At 44.7% G+C, this 19520-nt stretch overlaps 1 protein-coding gene across 6 annotated transcripts in view; it reads right to left on the bottom strand.

Moving 5' to 3' along the window:
• Positions 1–19520, bottom strand: part of Clip4 (CAP-Gly domain containing linker protein family member 4) — an 82006-nt gene that overhangs the window by 25929 nt on the left and 36557 nt on the right. For all 6 annotated transcript variants that reach the window (XM_037198059.1, XM_037198060.1, XM_028873839.2 and 3 more), the window contains exons 5-11: positions 19074–19235; positions 17300–17418; positions 15842–16078; positions 12193–12328; positions 4431–4571; positions 970–1059; positions 124–273 (exon numbers count right to left, since the gene is read on the bottom strand). In XM_037198059.1, coding sequence (XP_037053954.1) covers positions 124–273; positions 970–1059; positions 4431–4571; positions 12193–12328; positions 15842–16078; positions 17300–17418; positions 19074–19235 — 1035 coding nt within the window. The remainder of the gene's footprint in view (positions 1–123; positions 274–969; positions 1060–4430; positions 4572–12192; positions 12329–15841; positions 16079–17299; positions 17419–19073; positions 19236–19520) is intronic.

Raw genomic sequence — 19520 nt, forward strand, 5'->3', positions numbered from 1 at the left:
AAGGTAAAGGGGGAAGGGGGGAGGGTAAAGGGCTCCTTCTACACGTTAAAAAGAGCAAATCCACTTACAAACAAACCAAGATAAAAAACACCAAGAAAGCCTGGTTGAAAAAGCCATAGATACCAGCACTGGCTCTGGACGGGAGAGAGGGGCTTTTGCTGAGGGTCTTCCTGCTGCCGCCGCCGCTGCTTGTGGCCAGCTTCTTGGGGTGGCTCTGCTTGTGGTCCAGCGAGGATGTGGAGGAGGAGCTGCTGATGGACCCAGGCTGGGGAACTGGCAGGGGAACAGGAACGAATCAAAGAATTAAAGGGTGTTTTTTTTAAAAAAAAAAAAAAAAAGCAAAAACAAACAGAAAAGAAAAGGACTAATAAGATGTTTGCTGGGCAAATTCTTCTGAAACGCTTCATTTCGTTTCCTCAATTGTGGATTATCTAGTGTCAAATTAAATGCCTGATTTCATCCAAACACACGGCTGTTGACACACAAAACAGATCCCTGTTTACACAAGCAGAAAATTTTAAGGATTCACAGTAAACGATCTTAGGCAAGGGGGTGTTACCCTATCAATTAATGTTAACTAATCTAACCCCCAAACTCTCTCCACTCTCCTTAGGAGAAACTGTAATACACACATACACACACACACACACACACACACACACACACACACACACACACACAACCAACACGTCTTAAGGTGACAAAATGTTTAACCTTCTGAAAGCCCTGCACTGTGGACCTGCACTGTGGACCGCCTCCTGCTAAGCTGGTACTTCTCTGTGTATGGCGAGAAACATACAGGAGTCTGTATTTCTAAAGGGTTTCCCCCGCAAGGGTAGTTTTTTTACTATGGTGATTTTTTTTTCCTTCCCAGCTTTAACACAAGTCATGTAAGCTGTTTTCACCATGGTATCTCCAAGTCCCACCAGGAAACGTAGCTTTAGAACAGGAAGCGATTGGTTACATTACCATCATTGTCTGCTACAGTCTTGACTTCTTCACTGGGAGGCAGTGAGGGTGTGGATTCAGAAGCAGGCTCTTTTTTTGATGACATCAACCCTGGTGAATAAACACCAAAATGATTTCAGAAAAAAAAAAGACAATTTTGCTTAACATTAAACAAGAAAATGCATTTTCTTTAAAGTATCCGCATCTCTCGGTATCTAAATCTCTTCCACTCCTTTTGTGGTTTGTTTTGTTCTCAGACAGGGTTTCTCTGTGTAGCTCTGGCTGTCCGGGAACTCACCCTGTAGACCGGGTGGGTCTCACAGAACTCAAGAGATCTGTCCACCTCTGCCTCCCGTGTTCTGGGCCTGAAGGCATGCACAACCACTCATCCGCTTCTAAAAACGGGATGAATACACTCTCAGACAGAAGGAACCAGCACAGCACCCCAGTGTTTAAGGTAGTGAAAAGGAGCTGGACACACTGCCCAGCGCACCGCACCTGCCGAGCATGCATGGGTCCAGACTCCAGCACTGCAAAACTAAGAAAAAAGAAAAGGATGTATTTGCAATACATCTAAGAACTTTGCCCAGCTTTGCCCCTGCTAAAGACCTCTAAAATAGCTGAAGCATCATATCTGATCGTTCATAGGCTTGCTCAGAACTTCTCTGTCACACCACAGGATGGACGTGGCAAACCTGCCACTGCTGAGATATGGCTGAGGAGGACTTGGAAACAACTTACATGTTTCCTATCACACCCAATTCCCACAACAACCCCATCTGGAACGAAAAAAAGCTCTTAATGAATAATGGCTGTTGGATAGGACTTTCGTATCAACTGCATCAATTTATTTAAAGAGAGCAAACGGATCTTCCCACCTTCATTCCCAGGCAACTCAAGAAGTATTTATTTTGAGGGTTGGGGATTTAGTTCAGTGGTAGAGTGCTTGCCTAGCAAGCACAAGGCCCTGGGTTCGATCCTCAGCTCAAAAAAAAAAAAAGTATTTTGAGTGAAGAACTCTACAAAGAAGTCTGCTGCAAATGGAAACAAGACGTAAGTCTTCTCCCTGAAGGGGACCTTTTGATTTTGTACGGCCCAAGACCTCCGAACTAGTGACTGTGTGAGGCCACTACTGAAGGAGAGGGGGGGTGAGAACTCTGCAAAGAGAAACCAGTGGCTCACCAAGATGAGTGAGTGGGCTGAATTTCTTCCCCCAGAGCAGAGGTCTAGTAGGAGGAAATCGAGTGGGGATTCTGGAAGGTCTGTCAGAGAGAAAAATCTCGCAGGACACAGCACATGGGTAACTTGGCTGGAAAGGAGTCCCCTGGGGACTCAGATGAGGTAATCTGAACAAGCAGGTAACAGCCCCTCAGAGGGGGCAACGGCTGGCTTTGAGTGCTCCTGCAGAGAGGACAGGTGGGAGGATCCTGCAGAGAATGAGTCTTGTCCTGAACTTGAAAGGGAGGGAGGACTGGCCTGGACAGAAGTCCATCTGTGCGGCATCTCTTTAGCAGCCGCAGCTAGAAGGAAGAGGAGGGAAGGCTGGGAGCAGAGGCCGGAGGAAGGTGCTCCAGCGGCCCAAGGAGGGCAGGAGACGCCAGGGCAGATGCAGAGTGAGAAACAACCGTGGAGTGCAATTTTCGATTATCTTATTTTTCAGCCCTAAAATTCCATTTGGCCCTTTCATTTGAATGATCATCAAGATAACTGAACATGAACTTTTAGAAATGTATGTGCCCAGCATCCCCCAAAAGATTATTTCACAAAACTATAGGACAATCTCCCAACCAGGACACATGCATTGCTCCCAGGCACTGATGTTACTCCAATCACCCCAAGTTTACTTGACACCAGTGTGGGGGGTGTGTGTGAGTGTGTGTGTGTGTGCACACGCGTGCGTGCGTGCGTGCGTGTGTGTGTGTGTGTGTGTGTGTGTGTGTGTGTGTGGTGTGTGTGTGTGGTGTGTATGGATGTATGTGTGTGTATGGTGTGTGTGTGTGTGTATGCTTGTGTGTGTGTGGTGTGTGTGTGTATGCATGTGTGTGTGTGGTGTATATGGATGGATGTGTGTGTGTGGTGTGTGTGCTGCGTGTGTATGCATGTATGTGTGTGTGGTATGTATGTATGGATGTGTGTGTGTGCGGTGTGTGTGTATGTGTGTGGTATGTGTATGTGTGTGCATGCATGTGTGTGTGTGTGGTGTATGCATGTATGCACGGATGTGTATGTGTGTATATCACAGCATGACTGTGATATACTCTTTAAAGCATTCTGGTTTGGGTTTTTTGAGGAGAAGGTCTCATTATGTAGCCCCAGGTATGAAGTAGCAAGAATATCTACAGAAAAAAAACTTTACAGCCATATTAAGATGTTTGAAATTATCCACCTAGACAGAAAACTTCCAATCACATAATTAAAGATGGCTGTAACAATGTCAGCTCTTTTTAAATTGGTAAAAGATTAAGTGAGCGCAGTTTAAATTTTAGTAGTTTTGTTTTTAAAAGAAACCTAAGAACTTACTCTAAAATATGTAAAGAAATGTGACTTATAGGGGACCCAAAGAAGGGAGACAATCTTTAAGAATAAGATGGGAGGCTTTCCTCTCCACTGAATATCAAGATTCTTTTTTAACGTCACAGTAATTATGAAGTACAACCACAGGCACTCGAGGAAAGAAACAGAACAGAAGAGACAAACTGAACATCTGGATACATCATTTAGATGATGGAAAGCCTTTCTGCTTCAGCTACCAATGGGTTAACAGATATGTACTGAATACCTGTTTTGTGTTATGTGCTTCTGTGAATACAAAATCAGAAATTATCCCCCCGGTCTACTTCAAGTGTAGAATTTGACTGAGAGCATAAAAGATTTACACAAATAAAGCAATCAATGGACATGATAACAACTCGGCTGAACAGGTTAAAAAAGCACACACACACACACACACACACACACACACACACACACACACACACACACAGCTGGAGAACAAGGAGGTTCAATGAGTTCGGTTCCGGGGGAGGGGCAGGGTCTGTGTGGAGTGAGGAGCGCTGGGACCTCCACAGGCTCGCCCACACGAGAGGAGAGGCACAGAGGGAGAGTGAGCAAGAGTCCGCAGCAGGGCACAGGGATGGCAAAGCACAGCCAACCCCAGGAGCCCAAAGAGGGCACCGGAGGGACATCAGAGAAGAGGCAAGGAGCAGGAGGCTCCAGACTCACTGGAGGAGTAAACTCCAGGCCTGTGGCTGGTCACGGGCATCGGAAGCACACAGAAAGGAGGAAAAGATGAGGCTGAACCACCACTGCCGGACTTAAGTTAGTATTCAAACTGAGGCCAAACACACAAAGGCCTTGCTTTTGTGAGGTGCGGCTTTTGCGGTGGACTACCCAAGGGAGTGAAGCGGCCTAAATACCGTGAATCCCACAAATACAACTTGAAATGCGGTTCAGGTGGGCATGACCTTCCCGGTTTGACCTACCAGAATTCACTTTGGATGTGACGTGAGCTACATCAACCTTCTGGGACCGGATGTGAGGCGCCGCTCTCGTGGAAGGAGTGTGCGTGGCGTTTTTCCTTCCTTCTTTTACTTTAGTTATCTTTGAAAGGGGCGCAAAAATACCTGAGGGCAAAGACAGCACTGTCGTTAGTGTGGGAGCGACCGAAAGCATTTCAAATGCAGGGCAAATGTTAACGATTGCCAACACAGGCTCTGTTAGTACCTACCCCACATGGCGCTTGCCCGCAGAGAGTGTACAATCTAGTTGCCAAGACTAAATAGACAGTAATTTAGGAACCACATTAAGAGATACATAATCTGCTGTGGGGTGAAATTCAGGGGAAAAAGAAATGTGTCAAAGTTACCACCTTCTCTAAGCAACTGAGAATAAGTTATTACATAGTGTAAGCCAGGCCACTTCATGCCTGCTTAGGATTTTTGTGTAATGTTGGGCGTTACAGATCTTCACGACCCTGACTCATCTTCCTTTTGTACTGCACACCTTTTAAAGACAAACTCAAATGTTACTTCTGTCTGAATTCTCCCACTGTAACTAATTACAGTCCCTTACACACAGTACAGACACAACAAATCCTTTTGACTGTATAAAATAATCTTCCCCCAAGGCCTAGCCCTCAATTCCTGCACGTCAGAAACAATACAGTGTGTGCTGAGGAAGGAAGGTGAACAGAGGCAGGAGACTGCCTACCTACAGCAGCTGGGAGTATAAAATCCCACTGAGGGAGTTTATGAAGGCAATAAAACATCCAGTTTGAGTAAGTACTCACAGACATTGAAGAGAGTGAATACAGACTATAAATCCCAAGATTATCTCCCTAACACACTTAAAAAGAAAATAAAGTCATAATGTGTACATTACACCCTGAGTGTTTACAACCTAACAATCGTGCATCATATAGGATGAAATCCGTTAAAGCAGGCCAGGAACACTCGCACCCTTACAGAATGTGAGCACTCTGCTCATGGCCGACAAGTGCCAGCTACATTACTTTCCTAGAAACCTGTGAAATTCTTTTCTCCTTTGAACTCTGGACGACCTTCTCTGGATTTTCCTGTTTTTAAAAACTTATTTGTAACTATCTTTCCTGTCACTGACCTGAGGCTATCCTTGACTTTCTAGTCTAAATTATTTTCATTGCCAATTGTAGAGAGAGAGAGAGAGAAGGAGAACAAAGCTTGACTATGATGAGGATGACAATGATAATCACAATTAAATCTGCCAAGGATTAAAGAAGGAAGTATTCCGCCAGGCAGTGGTGGCGTATGCCTTTAATCCCAGCACTCGGGAGGCAGAGCCAGGCGGATCTCTGTGAGTTCGAGACCAGCCTGGTCTACAAAGTGAGTTCCAGGAAAGGCGCAAAGCTACACAGAGAAACCCCATCTCGAAAAATCAAAAAAAAAAAAAAAAAAAAAAAAAAAAAAAAAAAAAAAAAAAAAAAAAAGAAGGAAGTATTCCACCACTCTGGATTATGAATTTCTGGAACTTGGGAATTCTCTGCTAATCCTCCTCATGGAATTAATTCTAAGGAAATAAACTTAGAGGTGTACACACAGGCTAGGAGGTGATGCTTGTCTAAGGAAAGGATACCTTGCGAGAGAGAGAGACACAGTATTTCTAGTTTATCAACATGTCCTGACCTCTAACTTATTACCATGTTCCAGAGACACTTCCGGGAGAAAATAAAATCTAGGGGGGAAAGGAACTGTCTGGCAAGAAGTCAAATGAACTTGATCTCACCCGCAAGCTGCAACAGCCCCTCTATCAGCCCAGATAGGTTCCCGGGTGTTCCACTATGTTTTTCCTATCCAGACCTATGGTAAAATGTAATCTAGAAATCAAGTACAGTAGGTCATCAACAACAGCCGATCACAATGCAGAACACCGACCACGGTACTCTCAGCAGTGGCTGGTGAAAGGATGTGGGAGACCTAACGGGGCTGCACTATGATGTGGTCAAGGCTGACCACGGGCAACTGAACCCGCACAGTAATCAAGCCTGCTGGGCTGCGTCACCACCACCAACGAACAAGACAACGAAGACAGAGTAATTCATGAAACACGGGCAAGACAGTTGAAAACCAGGCCGGTAAGAAGGCTGAGCAGGCAAGAGGCCACCAGGTCTGACAGCCTGAGGTCAATCCCTGGGAACCACATACTAGAAGAGAACCAACTCTCATAAGCTGCCCTCTGCCCTCCACACACCATGACACGCTGAAGCCCCTCCACACACACACAATACATACATGTAAAAAAAAAAAAAGAAAAAGTATTATTATTATTACATTATAAAATTACATTACATCTGTAGGAAACTTTATATGGATCTGGGCGATCAAAGCAAAGAACTGAAAATCAAAGCGTATATATGAGAATATTTCTGATTTATTTGATTGGTGTCAGTAATATCACAAATAATGATCAATAAGTGGCCTGCTTTCTTTTGTTTTTATTTTGAGACAAGGTTTTATGTAACCCATGTCCTCAAACTGGCTATGTATCCATGGATGAACTTAAATGTCTGATCCTCCTGCCTCTACTTCCCAAGTGCTGGGATTACAGATGTGTACCACCTCGTGTATTTCATGTGGTGCTGGGGGCAAAACCCAAGCCTTGAGCATGCTCAGCAAGCACCCTACTGAGGCAACACCCCAGCCCAAATTCCTTCTTTTCTTAATCTGAAAGAAAAAGGTGACTTTTCTTTGATAATCTCAAAAGAAAATTTCCATATAGAAATATATTTGTTTTAAAGGATAATCAAATATTTAGTTCTAATGGCTTAAAAGAATTGTATTGTGCTGAGCAGTGGTGGCGCACGCCTTTAACCCCAGCACTCGGGAGACAGAGGCAGGCGGATCTCTGTGAGTTCGAGGCCAGCCTGGGCTACAGAGTGGGTTCCCAGAAAGGCACCAAAGCTACACAGAGAAACCCTGTCTCGAAAAACCAAAAAAAAAGAAAAAGAAAGAAAGAAAGAAAAAAAGAATTGTATTGCACATGATTCCTCATCTTCATAGATCTGGTTTGTCTTCATTTATTATTATTATTGTTGTTATTATTATTATTAATCGAGTCATTTGGGTAAACCACGACTACATCTGAAGCTGTGGCTGGCTACACTGTCCACAGCGGGCATAGCTGGTGGTCTCCCTTGCTGCCCGGTAACACAGCATAATCACTAGCTTCCCCGAGGCTAACACACAACTCTAAGGTTGACCAAAAAGCAGCACACAGACCATTCTCTTTCAAAAGGAGAGCAATGAATTCTCAGATAAACACGGCTTGTTTAATGCGTTCAGCCCCATTAAAAACGTCAGCAACGAATAAAAATCATATAAATTCTAAGAGAAATTTATTTCTTGAAGGAGAAAACAGAAGCTTCTGAGAAGGGGAGAGAAGGCCGAGCCTGAAACTCCTAAGTAGCCATCCAAGAAGCTCAAGAAAGTGGCTGGCGAGCTCCAGAGGGTGAGAGCCGCATCCTGGCCAGCGCTCGGCTATGTAGCTGCCCTGGCACAAAGCCGCATCAGTCGATCTGCTTACACCTGTGAGGCCCACGAAGGCGTCACTAGCTGGTCTCTGCAGTACAAGTTTGCTACGTTCTACATTAGCTAATACTGTCTTCAAAACACTAAGGGGGCACGCGTGACCATTTCCCAGTCCTCTTCCCAAACTACCACATGAAATCGGGCAGGAATACGCATGTTGTCAGAATGGAGGGCTCTCGTGTTACGCCCAGGAGTCTCCTTTCAGAAAGCTACTGAACCGAAGGATCTGCTCCACCAAAACTAGTAAGTAAGCTAAGAAAGAAACTGACTGAACAAAGTCAGAGCACCAAATCTTTCCCTTTACAGAACGAGGTGGAGAGATGTCTAAGACTGGAAAAACCAAGACAGAGGCATCTGTACAGATTCTTGACAAACATCAGCGCTGACATCAGAAAATACAAAGGCTCTTGCCTCTAAAGAGCCAGTGTCGGGGGGAGGGAAGGCTTGTTTCTTTTGAATAAGCCTGACAATCTATCCAGTTACATACGTGTTTACTTTGGTAATTATGGAAAGCATAAAAATAATAGTATCCACAAGTATTAAATCAATTATTAGGTGGCTACGACTTAACAAACTAGTCCGTGCTAGAGCTAGCAAACAGTAATCCTGAGATGAACCACCGCACTAACATGAACTCAGTATAAAAACACACAAGAACCAGAGGCAGGAATGGGGAGAGAGAAGACAGAACCTACGGAGAAGAAACTAATTGGATGTTTTCTGATCTGCCAGGGGATCCACAACTCCCTTGCCCTCTACCTCAGGCACCTTAGCAATGACCTAACTCAGTACACCAAGATTACTCAGCAGGAGGGTGACCTTAAGTTTTAAACAACCCAACATGTGGCCCCCACATCCCAACCTGCCTCTGAGTATTTAGAGCCCAGAAGCAGACTCCCAAAGCGCCCAGCTCTGCTTTATCAAGCTTGCCTGTCCTTGGAACCACGCGAGTCAGCGAGCCCACAGCCCATGAGACTCTGCCCACAATCTCTGCGCTCCCCACAAATATGACTGACACCTACCCTGTGTGTGACTAAATGCCTTTGATCCTGTCCTTCCTGAGCTTGGCAGCTGCCAAAAGTAGGTATCAGAGGAAAATTCAAACTAAAGCCTTGACCCTGTTCCAGCAAGCTCCTAGTGGGTTTCATAATTATTTACAGAAAAACATTAACATTTCCAAAGGAATGAAAAATAGAATTTGTAACTAATTCTTGAATTATGTTATATATATATTAAAGTATGAAAATAAAATAATAATCATAAAGGGAAAAAAATTTAGCCGTATATTAAATATCACAAAATACTGTGAGTAAAGTTCAAACCCAAATACCAAATTGGACAAATACATTTTTTAAATTCTTAGCAGTTTTTTGAACACTAATATTTCAGTTTAAATGGGCAACTATGAATATTCAGGAGCCAAAATAACTTTCTGTCTCTCTCCTGTCTTCTCCTCTCTTCTCTTCTCCTCTTCTCTTCTCTTTCCCCCATTCTCTCCCCTCTCTTCTCTTTCTCTCTCTCTCCTCTCTCCTCTCTCCTCTCTCTCTCTCTCTCTCTCTCTCTCTCTCTCTCTCTCTCTCTCTCTCTCTCTCTCCTCTCCACTCTCCCCTGCCCCACATACAAGGCATAACAAAGCATTTACAATGTTCTCGCATGGGACCGGGAAGGTAGCTTAGCTGATAAACTGCATGCTGTGCAAACATAACCCAAGTTTGACTCTAGCTCCCACATGATCTGAGAAATAGGAATCAAAAGCAAGTTTTTACCCATCAAATTAGAAAACTTAAAAAAAAAAAGGAGCCGTTAAAAATTATCACATTTTTGATCAACATTTAAAGATTTACACAAATTATAATAGGATACCCAGTAGAAATGTAGAACATATAACATATATAATATATATATATATATATTATATATATATAAAATCCAAGCTTTGTGGGGGTAAAATTTTAAACAGAACAAATGTATGTAAGAAGCACTACAAAGAGCCCAAGAGAGGAATGGTGGGCAGAGATGATGAAAATACACTGCTTAAATATGTAAAATTTTCAAAAAAAAAAACATTTAAAAAGTGTTATCAAAAATATGCAAGTGATTTTTATTTTCTTCTTTCTCCTGTTTTATGATTTTTATGTCTCACACACTGAGCATTTTTGTAAGCAAAAAGTATAAATAGACAAAGACAAGTATGTGGCAGAAAAAAAAAAACCTGTAATTCTGGAAACTTGGTAAGAGTCAGCTAATCGCTGACAGTCCTGTGCTGACCCATCCCTTTCCCAGGTAGTTTATGTATCTCTCGATATACCCTGTCCTCACACAGTCCTGGGGCTCTGTATCCCTGTTTCATAGATGCCAGATGGGAACAAGAACAGATGGAGGCTCACCCGGCCCCAGCCCTGAGGAAGAGACCTGATCACATCAGCATCAGACTCCAAACCCCACAGTTCTCATCAGTGTGCTGGGCAACCGGGGAGGTGATGTCAGAGAAGAGGAAAAACATCAACAGCAGAGTGAGAAAGGCAGACTGACCCCAGTGTCAGAGTGTGTGAAGGAGAGAGGGAAACAGAAGACGGGCCGATGTGAGGAGGAGGAAAGATGGGTGGGTAGGGGTGAATTTAAACAAACGTTTGTCAGAAAGAGAAAGGACTGCCCCAGCCAGGGAACAGAGTCAAAGCTGGTCTCACTGCTTTTCCAGCTTCTCAAATTCTCCATGGTCCATTGTCTCGTCCCTCTCTGTGGCCCGACTCTACCACAGGCAGAGCTACAGAACCAGTCTGGTGGGAAGCCTCCTGCTGGCTAACCGTGCTCACAGCAAGGACTAAGCGGCTGGCCTTGCCCGCCTCAGCATCACTCACTGAGAGGACTCTCCTCCACTCAACTGTCTTCCCCTCAAAACGACCCCAGAGAAGGTGAAAGACAGCTCAACGGGTCACCTGCCTTGTAAGCGTTAGGATGTGCGTGTAATCCCCAGCATCCATACATCATGTGGGCATGTGATTGTAATCCCCGCATCGTGGGCCAGAAAACAGGGACTCAGAGGCTAGCCAGCCAGGTTAGCTGAGTCCCAAGACCCAGTGAAACACCACCTCTGGTTTCCACATGCACACTGGTGCATACACATGTGAGTGCACGCTACACACACACACACACACACACACACACACACACACACACACACACACACACACACGCACCATCAGTTCCAATGAATTCCAGGGCAGGTAGGCAGATATTCTCTCCCTGAAAGAACAAGCCAGTCCCATCATATTCTCTATTGACCAGTCTCTCTACCAGGTGCCTGTGACCCCTGTTAACTGGGTGTCTAAAACACAAAAGCCTCGCTCGGCCCTTCAACGCGGGATCAAGTCCCTGAGATCAGGAATCACAGATCCCAGTATGTTCTCCTGGGCTCTCCTCCCAGTCACATCCTCCTTTTCCTCCCTGGCCACCTTGGATTCTCACATCCATCCCTTAGTCTGCTTCCTTTGTCCTCAGCTTTCTTACAGACTTCTTCTGGTAGAACATTCTAGAAGAAACAACCCTGGTGAACCAGACTCTGCTTCATCAGTACCCAAACGGTTTGACAAGCCTTGACGAGAAGAGGACTTGCTCTTGCAGCCTGCTTACGACTCTACATTTATGTCCGCAAGTCTAGAGTTGGTCCTTGGCACCACGTGGCTGTCTGCTGCACTGCCCTGACCTGGCTGCAGTCTGTCTCCCCTCCCTGCAGTCTGTCTCCCCTCCCTGCCCATCTCCACCCCGCTCTCTCCCAACGCCACCCACCCTGAGATCCCTCTCCTTACATCAGCAAATGACCTCACTTCTCATTTGCTGAGAAAACAGAAACATCTTCCCAGCATCTCTCTCCTTAGGGAGGCTGAGCCATGCCTGGACTGATGCCAGGCTAACCCTGGCACAACCCTTTCAGCTTCTCAAGGACCTTCCTCCTCCAGCCTTTCCCTGTCTCCAGCAACACCACTTCCCTCCTGTAAATCATTCCCATCAGTGGAAACACGACAGACCAGCTCCTGCACTGAAAATACCCTCAGTCCACACCCTCTTACAAAGTACATGAGTAACCAGGGAAGGGTCTCATTTGAAAACTTCAAGAAAGGGTGAGGCGGGACTGCTCAGTGGTAGAACGTGGTCCGTCTTTGTCGGGCCCTGGGTTCAATCTTACCGTATTTGGGAGCACACTTGAAGTACTGGACTCTCCCAACACCTCCGTTGTTTTTTCCTTCCGGTTCATCCAGCTCAATGCCAGCCCACTGCCCACTTGCAAACTCTGTTGTTCCACAAAACCTTAATGTCCCAACCTAGAGAAAATACACATCAAAATAGGTTTTCAGTCTTACTAGGAATTCTAAATGTCCTGTTCTTGGCAATATTACTTTCTCCGTCTTTCAAAGTGGATGTCTGAATAAGGAACTCTGCCAAAGATTTGTTTGTTTGTTTGTTTGTTTGTTTTTTAGTTTTTCAAGACAGGGTTTCTCTGCGTAGCTTTGCACCTTTCCTGGATCTCGCTCTGTAGCCCAGGCTGGCCTTGAACTCACAAAGATCTGCCTGCCTCTGCCTTCCAAGTGCTGGGATTAAAGGTGTGCACCACCACCACCCAGCACCAAAGATTTTTTTTAAATGGCAAAGGGCTTCACCAGGAAGACATGAGGTCCTTCCTAGGTGATGCTCTTTCCCAACAGAACAGGAAAGAAAAGTTCATGTTGCAATGGGATTCAGCTCACCTCTCTCAGTTACCAACAGACTGAGCAGGCCAGAACTCAGTGAGGATATATATACAAAAAGGAAGCCAGCTATAAACCAGCTCAACTCAACTGGAGAGATGGCTCCGCAGTTAAGAGCACTGACTGCCCTTCCAGAGGACTGCTTAACTCCCAACACCCACATGGCAGCTCACAACTGTCTGTTACTTCAGTTCCAGGCAATCGGATGTACTCTTCTGGCCTCCATGGGTACCAAGCACACAAGTGGTACACATATATTCATGCAGGCAAAACACCCAAACACATGCAATAAAAATAGATCTAAATTTGTTGTTTGTTTTGTTTGTTTGGAGACGGTTTCTCTGTACAATAGCCCTTGGCTGTCCTGGAACTCGTTTTGTAGACCAGGCTGGCCTTGAATTCACAGAGATCTGCCTGCCTCTGACTCCTGAGAGCTGAGATTAAAGGTGTGTGCCACCACCGCCTAGCTAAATTTTAAAAAAAAGAACAGAAATCACACAAAATATGTTCCTGAACCATAACAGAGTTAAACTAGAAATCATTAGCAGGGAGATACATGATAATCTCCAAATATATGGAATTGCACCAAGTAACTATAAATAACCCATGGTGAAAGAGAAGAAAATCACAAGGAAAATTAAAAAATACTTTGAATGAAAATGAATATATCAAACTACGTGGGAATCGGCAAAAGCCGTGCTTAGAAAGGAACGCAGACCTTAGAAACAGCCTAAAACCGATAGCTAATTCCCACCTCAGCAAACTAGTATTAAGATCCAAAGCCAGAGAGAGGGAGTAAGTAATAAGTATTCAAATAAACTGAGAACATAAAAATAATATTGAAAATCAATGAAACCAATAACACGTTCTTTGAAGGACAAAAATTAAGTCTAAACAGAAACCAGTTTTTTTTTTAAAAGAAAGATAAAAGACACAAATTGCCAACATCCCCCAACAAAAGAGGGGCATTGTTGTCAATATTTAAAAAGATGGGACGATACTGCAAACAGCTTCGCCCACTCATGTCACAGGTGCTGTGACACTGCAATTCCTTGAAAGACACAAAAAAGGCTAAAACCTAAATTTGTGATTTAAAACTGAAAAAAAGAAAAAAGCTCCCAGGAACAGATGCCCTCAACGGTAAATTCTACCCAAAATGTATGGGTGAAATACAAATTCTGTACGGGCTCTTCGAGAATTTAAGTGACGAGGCTGGTTCCCAAGACATTTTAGGAAACTGGTATTACCTTGACATTAAAAATGGCCAAAGACACAGCAACTACAGACCAGTACCCCTCTAGAGCACAAACACAGGCATCTTCAACAACCATAGAACCAGTCAACACAGTAACTAGGAGATACTACATGGCGATAAGGGAGGTCTCCAAGGGATGCAAAGCGGGTCACTAAGGGAACTCCCCACCAATCCACCTGTCCACACGCTGAAGAGAGAGAAGAGACCTCCAACCAACTCCAACCAACTGTGATGACGACTTAAAGAAAAGACAGTTTGGCAACTGAGGAGCTCTTCAGTGACAAACAGCATCCACACTAAAACCACGGCTACCCACGTAAGGAGACCTCACTTAGAGAAGGAGGGGAAAGAGAAGAAGGATGAGGAGACGAGATGACTGCTTCACAGAGAATCCACAAAGTAAAAAAGTAAGGGCATGTGGTTAATATTCAAAAATCAACTATTTCCATATTCTAGAAATGAACAACCAGAAAAGGAAATTTCAGCAATAGTGCACGCGCACACACACACACACACACACATACACACACACACACACACACACAAAAAAAAAAAAAAAAAACCTTGAAAAAATGTGTCTAAATCTAGCAAATCATATATACTACCTAAATGGTTAAAACCACAGAAGTTGATTAAAAAATCCAAAGCCCTTCTAAGTCACAGTTATATGAATACTACAAAGACTGGATGTTTAGCCATAATTTTTTTAAAGCTACATATTCAATATGTATTTATCTATTCAATTTCCTGACATTTTCATTTCAACCTGTGAAAGCTAACCTATGTCCTATTGTTTTGTAAACCGGTGAACATCAAGTCACTCTTTACATCTGTGCTTGTCATTTGCAGACCAGTTTCCCCCACTAGATCAAGCTTCCGCTCCAGGGTTCTCTGAGAAGCCCTCCTCGTCCATCCGAACACTGAGAGGTAAGCAGTGAGAAAGGTTAATGTCCAGGCACACGTTCCCTGTTCCACTCCACACTGGAGCGTCCTGGTACCTTAAACTAAGAATAAACACTGCTACTGAGTGGACTGTGGCTCAGTGAGTCAGCACTTCCCATGTTTCGTGAGGCCAGAGCTCAAGTCCCAACACTGAAAGGGGAAAAAAAAAAAAAGCTCCCAAAAGAAGCATCAGAGAAAAGAGAGAAACGGTGACAGTGAAGGTCACACGGAAACCGCAGCTCCGTCTGTCTATCAAGCCTTTATGTACAGAGGCACCGGCTGACCTCCCGTCTACAGGCTTTGTAGCATCTGAGTGTTCCCTATTTGTGAGATTTCAAAGTCAAACACAGAACAGTACTGAAGGTTTCCTTTGCTCGGTTGGCGGGAGAAGAGCCACGGGCAGGGACAGTCCGGAGTAGACAGAGCAAGGTCACTTCTCAGCTCTTGCCTCTAAACTCAGTCAACGGTTCTCTATGCCGCTTGTCCCTGTGCAAATAAAAAGACCTTCGCTATCAAGTTCAAATAGCTCATATTCTTAAACTGCCCTCTGTAAGTGTACGGAAACTTACATTTAAATTTTACATTTTCACTGGGCGGTGGTGGCGCATGCCTTAATCCCAGCTCTCGAGAAGCAGAGGCAGGAGGATCTCTGTGAGTCTGAAGACATCCTAGTCTACAAAGCGAGTTCCAGGACAGCCAGGGCAGTTACACAAAAAAACCTCTGCCTCAAAGACCAAAAATTGCACATTTTTAATCAAGTATGTTTCTGTCCACAGTGTTGAAGTTTCTCCCAAAAAACCCAAAACTGTGATCGTGTGGCACACAAGCCCTAGACACAGACCAGGAGCGAGGACCATAAGAACGGCTTCAGGGACCACAGTGACTTACTGTACCTTCTGCCCTGCGATGACAACCCGGTCCCCCAACTTCAGGCCAAGAGAGGTCAGCATGGCCTTGCTGGTGACATGATCACAGTTTGGAACCACGGCCTTAGGGATGGGACAGGCCAGAGGCGTCGCACCCAAGAGCATCTGCTTGATTTCCTTAGCGGTGGCTGCGGCATCGGCCATCTCCAGAGGCATGTCCACCGGGTCCGGGACAACATCCACAGGGGTCTGTCCTTTGTCATTCTACCACAGAGACAGGAGAACATCTTCAGCTCTGACATGCTCAGAGCATTAGACAGCCATCGACGATTCGTAACGGAGGACTTTTAAGTCAGACATGGTCATTTATTTACTCAAAACCACTCAACAGACTCATCTGCCATACCAGGAACCACTCTAGGTGCTGAAGACACCACAGTGCAGAAAGCAAAACACTCTGCCTACCCTCAAAGAGCACACACACTCGTAGGTCAGACAGACAGAGAGCATCAACAGATTGTGTGGTGTGCTAACTGGGAGCTGAGTGGTATAAAGACACCCAGGCACAGAGAACACGGGCCCAGAGGTGACTGGGGGGGGGGGGGGCTGGTGACATAAAGATGGTGAGGGAACCCTCACCGACAGCTGCATTTACACAGAGATGCAAAGGACATGAGGGGAGGTGGTCTGGCAGGGGAAAATCATTCTGTCCACTGAGAAGGGCAAGCGCCAGGGAAGAGAAATAACCCTGCTGCACATGAGCACAGGGAAACGGCAGGATGCCCCAGCTGCCCAATCTGAGACCCAGCTACATCCACGCACACTCCTTACGGACATTTAGTCAACCAGGGCCACATACACAAGGACCCTACTTCACAGCCACCTCCATTTATATAAGTTCCCGCAATCCAGTTTGCGCAGAGGTAGAGAATCTCCCCCACAGTGTTTCCCGGAGCCTGTCCCTGTCATTAAGGGTCACATGACTACATCCCGCCATCCCACAGCTGCCACACTGGCTCTGTGACCTCGGCCACCTGCCTGGTCACGCAGCGACTCAGACTTCAGAAATAGAGACAACGGTCTCTGTACTATTGACCGCATCCTAAGCTGCAATCAAGACTTGCCCCGCTCTCCCTATGAAGGAAAGACTGTTTCCTGGAGTAGTTTATCTGCCAGCTATAAACCCAGTTCGTTGCATGGTGTTTATAGAATTTAAAATCCACCATTTCAAAAAAAAAAAAAAAAATCACCTCACTTGGTTCTCTCAAGGAAGAGCTTACAGACAGAATCTCCAGAGGCATTTTAATTCTGAACAGTGAGGGGTTCACATTATAGCCAGAGAGGCAGTAATCAATTAAAAACATTCTGAGATGTCCAGTAGGCCAGTTAGAAAACAAGATGTGGGGAGATAAAAGCAACGTCCCAATTCAACTCTTCACTGGAGATCCCATGAGGTGTTCTCACTCTCTGGCTTCCCCCTCTTACCCTAAATGCAGGATTGGCTCCATGCTCCAGTAAGGTTTTCACAGCTCCCGCACACAAGTTGTACGCTGCAATGTGCAGGGCTGTCCCGAAATTAAAGTCGCTGCAAGTGGCGTCCACATCTACAATTAAACATCACAAAAGTCTGAACTACAACTTTAAATTCAGCTAGCACAGTTTCCAAGGAGATGGGGGGTTTGGCGGAGGGGATTTTGCTCTTTTATACACGTACGCCTCCCAGGTGCAGTATTTCACAGCGGGACAAATCTCCGTAATTATAACTTGCCTACAATAACCAAATGACTATCTTCCTACTTCAGTGTGCTTCCTTGTGAAATGGAGTGCTGTATAGATCACGAGGGTTCCAGCCATCCTAAACTGCCTTGCAGGAGAGGCAGTGAACGGTGGTAATACATCCCTGTGCCATGGCCAGCTTTCCATGGCTGCTCACTAAACTCAGGCATTTCCTTGGAAGGTAATGCCCCTTGTGGTACACAGTAAGAAAGTCAGCTTCAGGTCGGAGGTCAGCAAATGAACCCTGTGGGCCAAATACACCCTACTCTCTGTTTCTCAAACTTTTATGGGAACGCAGGCACACTTATTCAGAGACATGTTCTCTGAGCCTGTACCCAAGCTCCAACTATAGAAATGAGTCGCTGTGACAGACACCAGATAGTCTAAAAAGCTAAAATAGTTATTTACTAGTTAGCCTTTCACAGAAAAAGATGGCTAAACTGTGCATAATCCTCAAATCAATAACAAGTACCTGAACATAGGTATGCTTACATAATGATTCATGACACTATTCGACAGATGAATTTGGACTCCACAGTAAGAAAAGGAACCTTGCAATTCTAAGGGTATTCTAATAACAGTAAATCACGCTGCATTATACCTGAGCAGGAAATCGCCTGGAATGGAAAATCCTATTTTGAATGTTTCCTACAAGGGTCTAATAGTCTCTGGCTCCATAACTGTACATTTATCTGCAGGGGACTTGTGGCTTGACTACGCACCTGAGACAACACAGCCCTGCTCACCCAGACTTCCTGCATTACTGAACAGAGGACCATGGACAGAAACTCTCTTCCCAACACCACTTGGAAGTTGGAAAGGTAGAATTTTAAAAAGAGACTAAATTATTGTGCAAAGCAGAAATTAGAAACTAACCTGAGAGGTTTGTCTCTTGAATCTCTAAAATGTCTTTTGTAACGGGGTGGCACTGGGCACTCTATCTAAGCTAGAAGAGTCCTCTCTCTTGCTCTTATTCTTCTCAAAAGAGGAGAACCAGAGAGAATATCAACTTTAGGGTATCACCATCGAGACGTGGAGGCACCCTAAAATGTATCAAAGAATTCCTGGAAGGAATGACATCTAAAAGAATCCTCCCCTGAATTATTCCAATGACAGCCCAAACCACTCTGCTGCTCTACCCCTGGCTTCCCAACAAGACAAAAAAAAAATGATAAAGCACACCCAAGGGTTATCCATGAAAACTACTACACTGGAGAATCTGCAGAGACAGGAAGACCCAGAAAACACTTGTTTGTTTTTTAATTTGTAGCTCTTTGAACCAAGCCGTTTGTGAAAGGATAGTAACCTCCAACAAAGAAATCTAAACTTTTCAGAAGGAAAAAAAAAAAAGGGGGGCGTGGGAAGAAAGCCCTCAACAGTGACTTGGAGGACATAACGGTACACCCACTGGTAACTGAGATGTGCCAGCACTTGGACACAATTATGGAACACCCACTGGTAACACAGATGTGCCAGCACTCACCTTTTGGTTTTGATGTCTTCAAAATCACTCTTATAAGCTCTGGGACATCAAAGTATGCAGCGTAATGCAAGGCGTTCATGTTTGTCCAGCGACTCCGCAAACTCGCGTCTGCTCCCAGATCAATAAGTTGAGCTGCAAATTTTACAGCTGTCTCAACATCACCTGAAGAAGAGAAAAGGACCCCAGATTATTTTTCTTCGGTACACAGTTTAATGCCCAGTCTATTTCTCTAATGTCTTTCTTCAAAAACCAAAGTAAACAGCACACTGGACCTACATTTATACTGCAAAAATTTCCCCTTCAGGAGTTAATCCCAAGCTAACACTCCCATTCAGTAGTGTGAATAAACACAATGAAGGTGTTCACCGTGCCATTACTGATTATGAGTGAAATTCTGACAGCCTACGAGTGTGGTAAGAAATCATTTAAATAACTAAGACCGCCATC

The sequence above is a fragment of the Peromyscus leucopus genome, chromosome 22, assembly GCF_004664715.2.
Source record: "Peromyscus leucopus breed LL Stock chromosome 22, UCI_PerLeu_2.1, whole genome shotgun sequence".
NCBI lineage: Eukaryota > Metazoa > Chordata > Mammalia > Rodentia > Cricetidae > Peromyscus > Peromyscus leucopus.